Below are 10,069 nucleotides of genomic sequence, written 5' to 3'. Positions count from 1 at the left end.
AACAACAAAAAAAACAAAACAAAAAAACACTCAAATACATAAGATTTACAAAAAGTAATGAAAGAAAAGAACAAATAAAAATTTAAATAGTGAAATATGATACCTTTATTCTGATCTTACTTTCACATTACAATTTGATGTTCTCAATTTAGGTTACTGCCATGAAGTTCAACATTTTAAGCTCAATATCATTTTTACTCAATGTTTTTTCACCAACTATGTTAAAACATCTTATGCCAGTGCATTTCCCAGAAGATAATCAGGACAAGCTTTGTGTGGAATAATAATACCTAGAGCTCTGTTTGGTTTTTCGGGGTGTGTGTTCTTTACCAAGCAAATCAGGTGTTGTATTAAATCATTGAAGATTACATAGCACTAGAAACTATTCTTTTAATCACTCCCAGGATTTTAGTCTTTTTCAGGACAGTGACAGTCCTTGTGACGTGATTTGATGCATGCACCATTATTCAGGAGCTGCTAAATTCAATATTAAGCACATCACTGACAAATGAAGAATACTCAGGTTGTTTTCCTATTGTAACGATCCACTTTATGGTAGATTCATATCCCTGAGCTGTGATCATCTTTAAGTGAAAACCCAGGAAAATGTCATCCATAGTACTGCCAACCCTGAGACTTAAAACCAGGGATCCAGTTCTTGCTCTTCCTACATAGAGAATCTCCTTTTGGACTGTGGTCTCATGATTGTGGCTGTGCCACATACAGGCCAGGGGGAGACACGGGTTCACACTCAGAGTCGGCAAGAATTTGGAAGCCCTGACATCCTATAAAATGTTACTTGCCCAAGATCCAAACTTTCAAATTCAGATCCTTCTTCCTACTATACTGATGAATTAGATTTTCTTAGTTTCCCACCAAGGGACACTTGCTATCACATTGCTCACAGACAAGACATATCTGCCGTCCTTCACCCCCCACCCAGTGCTCTTTCCACACCACTGCACCCACCAGGGCATTTGCATATTGTCCTCTAGGGAGGACCTTCCCTTGTGAGTCTGAGATAAAAGCTCAGCTCTAACCTTGCCTGGACTGATCAGGACTCCTCAGGGCACCTTCTCACAATGAGGCTCCCAGCTTAGCTCCTGGGTTTGCTAATGCTCTAGGTCCCTGATAAGGACGGAAGGAGATGAGGGAGGAGAAGGGGGTGGGAGGGTGAGCCCTGGTGGCCCTACTGATTCCCATGTTTATTCTAACCATGTGTTAAAAGAATGTGGCCTATGATCCAGGGAGAGGAATTTATATTTTGCCCTGACAATAGAAACCTCCTAAAATCAGTGCTCTGAATAATATCTTGAGAAATGAAAGAGCTCTTGTGCCTATTTAATAAAGGATTCATTTAAAAAGTTTGTTTTTATGATATGATTAAAAATTTGTAAAACTAAAAGATTAGCCATAAATCAATATCATGAGGCAAATCTCAAAAGTTACTCATTATGCTTTCACCTAACCTTGCACTTCTCTCTCATAATTTCAGGATCCAGTGGGGATATTGTGATGACCCAGATTCCACTCTCCCTGCCTGTCTCCCCTGGAGAGCTGGCCTCCATCTCCTGCAGGTCTAGTCAGAGCCTTGTATACAGTGATGGAAAAACCTATTTGGATTGGTACCTGCAGAAGCCAGGCGAGTCTCCGCAGCTCCTGATTTATGGGGGTTCCAGCAGAGCCTCTGGGATCCCAGACAGGTTCAGTGGCAGTTGATCAGGCACTGATTTCACACTGAAAATCAGCAAGGTGGAGGCTGAGGATGTTGGGGTTGATTACTGCATGCAAGCTATAGCGTTTCCTCCTGCGGTGGTACAGACCAATACAGAAAGCTCCCTGCTGGGGTGTCCCAGCTGCTCACTTCCACTGCTTGTCTGGGGAGTAGCTCAGCAGGGTCTCTGAGTCTGCAGAAGAGGAGGTTGTTGGTGAACTCAGGGGCAGGGTTTGCTGTTGAGGACTCTGGCCCATGAGAGTCTCAGCAGCACCTCAGTCCCACATGGTCAAAGCTTTATCAGTTGCCAGGCTCATCCTCATCCTGCCTGTCTTGCCCACATTTGCCAAGTACATTCAGTCAGCATGTAACAGCCAGAACATAGATGCAGTTTAGTGACAACACAAGTGGAATCCATGTGGAAAATGACCAGCTTGGGGTTTATTTTACATAAGTTAATACTTGGTGATAATACTTGAAATTACTGGGAAATTGGTATTTTCCCACTTTCCTTACTTTCTGTTTCACTTTATCACTCATACTAAACTGCACTTTCCAGTATCATGTTGGAGATCATGTTCTATACAAGCTGTCCTCAGGGGGGAGTATGGATAAGAATAATTAGTAAAAATGTCTAATTTCTGACTATTCCTAGACTTTGTAAATCCATGGCAAATATAAGATCTTAATGCCAAAATATTTTGATTTGCCTCAATTACATTTTTCACAGTGAAGAGGGAGTTCTTGCCACTCCACAAGTGAGCTTCAGAAATAAGCAGCACAGGCTGCGTACAGTGGCTCATGCCTATATTCCCAGCACTTCAGGATGCCAAGGTGGGTGGATCATTTGAGGTCAGGAGTTTGAGACCAGCCTGATCAACGTGGTGAAACCCAATCTCTACTAAAAATACGAAATTAGCCAGGGCGTGGTGGCACACACCTGTAATCCCAGCTACTTGGGAGACTGATGCAGGAAAATCACTTGAATCCGGGAGGTGGAGGTTGCAGTGAGCTGAGATAGCACCACTGCACTCCAACCTGGGCTACAAGGCAAAACTCTATCAAAAGTTTACTAAATATGCCACTGGAAAACTGAGAGATGGAGAACACAGAGTTTACTAAATATGCCACTGGAAAAATGCAGAATTATATGAGAGGTTTTTTTTTTTTCTCAAACAAATTCTAATTGTAAAAGTATTTATTCTAAGTACGATTTTAGGGATGATAAATTTAGTACTATGTCATCATAACAAAAGGTTTCAAATATTACAAAAATGTATTATTTACATATGATATCATCATTACCAGAAAATGGATCTGAATCATATGTTTTAGTTGTAAAAACATAGAAAATTTATTCTTTCAATAGATTCCGTACAAAATAGTGTTCTACTGTGATAATATTCTATCAAACTCAACGATGAGCTATGTCAGTTACATATTAGAATATTGTGTAATAGACACAAAATGATTGAAGCAACAGAACAAGAAGCTCCTGTTTTAGGTTTAAAGTGCAAAGTATATTTAAGATGATTTTCTACTCTAAGGTAGTGGATTTCATGACAAGTGCAATTAAAATTCCGAAGCGTCATATCTACTGGGTTTAGTAGACATTGCTATATTTATATAGAAATCAAGCAGACTGAAACTGTGAAAATAAGAAACATAAGACACTTAATACAGTGTTTAAAATGCTAATTAATGCATCATGGAGCTTAAAAGTTATTACAGAATGCTGGGAGAGAAGACAAGCGTAAGTAGCAAGGGCAGGAGTTAAGCAATGTCATCACCATCTTTAGCCATCAGGTGATTGAGAGCACCTAGTGACCTAAGATTCTGCTTTGATATGAGACAGGGGAAAAGGCCCAAACCACTCAAGGTGGTTGGACACCTCCAAAAAACAAACAAACACACAACCTACATGGTGCTGATATCTCAAGCGGCGATACTCTCAAGTCAAAATGGTGAAAAACAAATGATTCCAAATACTGAAAGAGATACAAAGAGAATCAGAGCACAATCAAATGTGTTACAGAGAAGCTTCAAAATATGGTGGACTGAATGTGACAAGGTTTCTCTGTGCCATGGCAGTACAGAGGCAGGCAGGTGGCCTTCGTGCTGTAGGTGGCTCTGCTCCATGAGGTCACTCAGGTGGGCAGGAGGCACGACCACCCTCAGCACACAGCCTTCCTCCTTCCTCACAGCCTCTGCCCCCACGGCCATCCTCAGCAGCATGAGGTGGAACAGAGTGAAGGGAAAGCTGTTTTCTTCTAAAGACCAAAGAAAACTCCAGTTTTCCACCAGGGATAAATGTTCTTTTGTGGAAAGCACAGGTTTGTGAAATTTTTCACCAAGTGAAACTGGTGAAAAACTCACACTTTTTGCTTTTTTAATCTGAAAATGTATTTGCACAATTCCTGGAAATAATTTTTTGAATATATGATTATATTTGTGGCAGCCTATCTGAAGTTGTCATTTACCATTGAGAATTACTGCTGAAGGGTCATTTGATAAAAAAAGACTCATCTGTGACAGACACTCCTCCTTTGGAAGGACTCTGTCTTTTTATCCCTTTACACTCATTTTAAGTCCTTCAATCAATGTATTAAGTTTAATTCATTATTTTAAACAACCAATGCATTAAGTTTATTATTTATGTTTAATAATTAATGTTCACTATCACAAAATCAAACATCCTAAATGTTGCTATGTCAAAAACCTGCCTGTAGATGGCAAACAAACCCCCCCCAAAAACACACACACACATACACACACACACACACAAAGAGATTGCCTTGATCTAAAAATATAACTTGCATTGTAAGGGTGATGATGTCTGATTATCAACATGGAGCCCCTAAGGCTGAAATGGGGTCTCCTGTGTGATTTGAAGCACCCGGGAGGCGCTTGCAGTGTGCTGTGCTGTGGGGAAACCCCTCTGTGCTCTGTGATCTGAGAATGTAAGCCTGGCCTTACTCCTCTTATGCAGCTGTAGGAGATGATTGAGGTAATTGAGGCTAAATGGGGTCAAAAGGATGGGACCATGATCCAATAGAATTAATGTTCTTATAAGAATAGAAACCAGAGAGCTCTCCTTTCTCCTCTCTCTCTCTTCTCCCTCTTGCCCCTAACTCAACTTTCTACCCGTGGTGGCTATCTCCAAACCAGAAAGAAGGACTTTGGCAGAAAGTGAACCCTGTTGGACTTTGATCTTGCAATTTCCAGCCACCAGAAATGTAAAACTTAAATTCTGTGGTTTAAGCTGTCCAGCTATATCCATTTTGGTGTTGAGTCCCAGCGGACTACTACACCATCCTTGCCAGCTTCAAGCAGAATCTCCCTCCGGAGGCTCCCTGTGGACGTGGGGACCCAGCTTTGTTCCTGCTCCTCCTGCTGCTCTGATTCTCTGGTGAGGAAGGAAGATGCAGGCTTCATCCTAATTGCTTGCATTTTGTACTAGAATGTCTCCTTGAAGATGAGGTGGTTAGCCTGTTTTGCTTTCTGATCAGAACTTCATCAAACTGAATGAATTACTTGCTTGGTATTAATACTTCGGGATGTTCATGTTTGTTCCTGACATAGATGCCAGTGGGTATGTTGTGTGCACCCCGTCTCTTACCCCTTTTCCTGTGTCCCCAGAGAGAAGGCCACTGTCATCTGTAGGGCTGGCCAGAGTGTTAAGAGTGTTCTATTTTAGCTTGACTCCAGCAGAAAACTGGCCCAGCTCTGAGCTCCTGTTGGCTCCCAGTTCCCTGTGGACACACGCCTGCCCGGGTCAGGGTTCAACTGCCTGGACAGATATCACTCTGGCCATCAGCAGCCAAGCTGATCAAGGAACCCCATTGTGAACAGGGTTCCAGCAGCCGTGTGAGCCGCGAAAACTGGGCCGATAGATCCCACATGGCTCCAGTCAGAGGGGAGGCTGCCAATAGGCTATGGAGGGCTTTCATCCTGTGACCGCATAGCCTCAGCCTCATGTGCTGCTCTGTCTGACAGGAGCGCTCTTGGGAAGGACCTGCCCACAGGAAGCTCTGGGCACCAAATGTTCCTCCACCGTGGCCTAGCTCCACTGCCTGTCTCCCCGGCACCTGCCGCTCTGTGTTCCTCAGACCCCCTCTGGTCACTCAAAGTTCTCAGCAATGGGCAGGTCCCTGCTCAGCCCTGCAGGGACATGGAGGTAGAGCCTGAGTTTCCTCATTCTCGGCTCTGCAGTGGGGAAGGAGCCATGGAGTGGTGCACCCATTGCTGGTTTTAAATGTCCTTGAATTTATTATTTTAAATGCTCTTAAATTTATCAAAATTTAAAGTCATGCATTATAACAACAAAGTTATATTTATTTCTGTATAAATCTATATATTACATTGATTTATAATGTAGATGCATAGCATATGTAGATATATCAATATAATTTATATCCAAAACATTATTTACATTTATATAATGTGTACATATATATATTTATACACACACACACATAAACTTATTTAGCATGTGCTTCTTTTCATTCAAATCAGAACAGAATCTGGCTGAGTTAAGGCTCTGGGGGCATTTGCTGTTCCTCCCTCTTTGGCTCCAGCATCATAACAGTCACTCGGGACCAGTAAGGACAGAGCTGAAGACGGCTGGCCCCAGGAGCCCAGGCCTAGCCCTAAGGCCCTGATCTCTGAGTCTTTCACGCTGGCCATGGGATCTGGGCTTGGAGCAGCGCCTGTGGGAGTGTGATCAGTTTCCTTCCCTGAGGCCGCTGCCAGGCAGCCCCGTGGGCAGGGCCTTTGACTCCTCCCATGTCCTGAGCCCCATGGCTCAGGAGAGCAGCTACCTCCTCCACAGCTCAGGGCCAGAACCCAGCAGCATAAGCCTGACCCTAATTACCCCTGGGTTGAGGACTTTACTGCAGATCTTTCCCCTTTTATTTCCATACCTGAGATTCTTTCCTGGTATTAAACTCACAGGCCACATTTTCACAACCCTGAAGCTAATGCTGTCATCTGGAAAATTAGAAATTTGACTTCATTGCCATCCTCAGAGCTTGGCCTGTTCTATTCTCAGAAGGTAGAGATATCTATAGACTTTCTTCTCCCCATGAAACTTCACCTAGAAACTTAGTGAGATTTGGCAAAACTCTTAACACCTACACAGCAGCTATTTCCCTCCTCCTTTGATATATAGGGGTGTAGCTCTGTCCTGCTACGCGAGCAAGGACAGTGTGTCTCTCCCAGCCCAGGACAGGAACAGGGATTAGGAGCACACGTGATCAGCTCCAGAATGAGATGTCAGGGGAGTGAGAGGAAGTAGACAGGGCCTTGGACAATGTTGATCCCATATAATATAGGCAATGATAGGAAAGAGCTTTGCTCTGTTTTTTTTTCTTTTTTTTTTTTTGTGAGGGGATAGGGTCTCACTGTGTGAATCAGAATGCAGTGCAGTAGCATTATCATGGCTTACTGCAGCCTCAAATTCCTGGGCTCCAGCCATCTTCTCACCTCAGCCTCCTGAATGAGAACTACAAGTGCTCACCACCACATGTGGTTATTTTTTATGATTATTATTTTTTTTAGTAGAGATGTGGTCTAGCTATGCTTCCCAGACTGGTCGGACTCCTGGGCTCAAGCAATCCTCCTGCTTTGGCCTCAAAAAAAATGCTGGTATTATAGGCGTGAACCATTGTGCCTTGGTCTGCACTTTTTGTCTGGAATAGTTATGACTGGCATAATGATTAGAACCCGTGCAGCCCTCTTGAGACCATGAAGCATTAAGCTCAAAATTGAAATCCAAAGTAGTGCAGGTGCAAAGCAGTTGGAGGCTGGGCACGGTGGCTCACACCTGTAATGCCAGCACTTTGGGAAGCCAAGGCAGGTGGATCACCTGAGGTTGGGAGTTCGAGACTAGCCTGACCAACATGGAGAAACCCCATCTCTACTAAAAATACAAAATTAGCTGGGTGTTGTGGCAGGCGCCTGTAATCCCAGCTCCTCAGGAGTCTGAGGCAGTAGAATCGCTTGAACCCAGGAGGGGCAGAGGCTGCAGTGAGCAGAGATCATGCCATTGCATTCCAGCCTGGGCAACAAGAGTGAAACTGTCTCAAAGAGAAAAAAAAAGAAAGAAAAAAAAGGAACAGAAAAAAAGAAAGACATATAGGAAAGTTGAGGCAGGTGAATGGCTTGAGTTCAGGAGTTTGAGAATAGACTGGGCAACATGAAGAAACCCCATCTCTACAAAAAATACAAAAATTAACCCGCTGTGGTGGCATGTGCCTGTAGTCCTGTAGTCCCAGCTAAATGGGAGACTGAGGTAGGGGGATGATTTGAGCCCAGTGGGTAGAGGCTGCACTGAGCCGTGGTTGCACCATGGCTTGCACTGTGGTCCAGCTAGAAGATGATGGAGACTGCATGGGGTGTGGCAGGAAGGGTGAATGTTGGGAGAGGGATCAGATTTGGGATATATTTGGGGCCTGGGATCCTTGGCTTTACTTCCATTTGTTACAAGGTTCCCAATGCAATGTGCTGCATATGCAGCACTTCTGAATATTCTTGGTTTTTTTTTCGTTATTATTGAGTTTCATTGAGAATTTCAATCTGCCTGCTGGTGCTCAAGAAGGAAACTTCTCGTTTTTTCTTAGGATTCTTTTAAGTAAGCAAGATTTTGCCTCTACTACACATTTCCTTTCCTTATTGTCCCTCCTCTCTGAAAGGAGATAGCCCAGGTGCTTCACTTGGAGAGTGTCGACTTCTTACCCAAAGACTTTGATCTAGTGTTTTCTCTTTTGCTTTCATGTTCCTTTCTTGCTTCTTTTTTGTATTTTTAGCAATAGCAGTATCACTTTTTCCTTTTATTCCTGGATATTAAAGATGCAATCTTAGTTTATCACACTGATTACCTTCAGCATGATTAATGGACTTCCAGTCTGGTATTTAGAAATGCACATCTGTGTGCCTAGAAAGCTGCCTGAAGAGTCACGATCTGTCTAGCATAGGTGCCAGGGCCTCTCTGAGTCCTCTATCCAGCCAGCCCTTCAGGATCTCTCTGTGTTTTCATATGACTCACTGCCTTGTCTGAATGAGATTCTGATAAGAATCCCAGTACATCCTACTTGAATCAGGGGCCACCTATACCTTCCAAGAGGGCTGAGGGTCATAGGCTCCTGAAGACAATCACAGGCCCAGAGAATTACAGCCAATGACTGTCCTCTGTAGAGATAGCTTCTTCCAAGATGGCTAGGAGCTGTCTGGCTCTGTCCTTCCTTGTGCATGATGAGAGGGGACAGAGTAGGTCTCTAAGCAAACCCTGAGCAAGGCCATCCTGTGTGTGTGCCTCTGACCTGGACATAGGGTGACACTGGATTCACTTAGGGAAGTGAAGTGATTTATGATCATGAGATAATTGGGAGGGAGACAGGGGAGAGAGAGGAAATGCAATATGTGTACAGTACCAATACTGAGAGTTGATTCTGTGATGATTTACTGCTCAATGTGATTCCTAAATTATCACATTCTATTCCATGGAGCATATGACTATCTTCTTCTACCACCTATTCCATATTCCCTTTGCCTTCAGCAAGCACCTCGGCAGGTGGAGGGTTTTTATTTATTTATTTATTTATTTTCTGGTGGACGGACCCAAACCTTCATTCCTGCAAGGTCTAGGCCATTTGTAGCCATGCCTGAAATGGGCTGTTGTAGTTTCTCACCGACCCTAATCACAGGGCACGGTAACACTAAGAGATGCTCTAATGGATCTCCTGTATTCCATGCATACTCTTCTTTACTTCCATTGTGGAGTAGTAGACTTCATCTTGATAGTCTGGGTCAATCACCCCAGCCAACACTGGAAGTCCCTTCTTAGCCTCTTGATTTAAAGGTAGGAGGAGCCCAGTGTCCTGGTGGCAATCTTAACTTCCATTTTAATGGAACTGTTTTTGTGTCTCCTGGTGGCAGCGTTCCTCCCTCTGGAATTAAGACATCTAGGCCAGCAAAACTTAATGCTGCAAAAACAGGAAGCAAAAATTTTGCTGGTGGATCACTAGGGATCATGGTGAGTGGTGCCACTTTCACTTCCACCCCTTGGTTCCTGGACCTGTGAATCCTGGCAATGGGAGAAACAGTACCATATATTGGATGGTGATTCAGAGCATACACAGCCTTCTGGAGAACTTTGCCCCAGCCCTGCAAAGTATTGTCACCTAGTTGGTGTTGTAATTGTGACTTCAAAAGGCCATTACACCATTCTATCAATCCAGCTGCTTCAGGACGATGGGGAACATGGAAAGACCAGTGAATTCCATAAGCATGAGCCCACTGCCACACTTCTTTAGCTGTCAAGTGAGTGCCTTGGAAAGAGGCAATGCTGTATGGAAT

General features: G+C 43.7%; 1 gene segment (V, D, J or C); it reads left to right on the top strand.

Annotated features, from left to right (window-relative positions):
• The window catches only part of LOC105524301, a 10,911-nt gene extending 9,122 nt beyond the window's left edge, over positions 1–1,789 (top strand). Inside the window, 1 exon segment of the V gene segment in view lies at positions 1,496–1,789. Within this exon segment, the coding sequence occupies positions 1,496–1,719 (224 nt within the window).
• The last annotated feature ends 8,280 nt before the right edge of the window (positions 1,790–10,069 follow it).

This window comes from Colobus angolensis, unplaced genomic scaffold, assembly GCF_000951035.1.
Source record: "Colobus angolensis palliatus isolate OR3802 unplaced genomic scaffold, Cang.pa_1.0 Scaffold498, whole genome shotgun sequence".
NCBI lineage: Eukaryota > Metazoa > Chordata > Mammalia > Primates > Cercopithecidae > Colobus > Colobus angolensis.
Note: the sequence above shows the minus strand (reverse complement) of the source record. Positions and strands in the feature narration are given on the sequence as shown.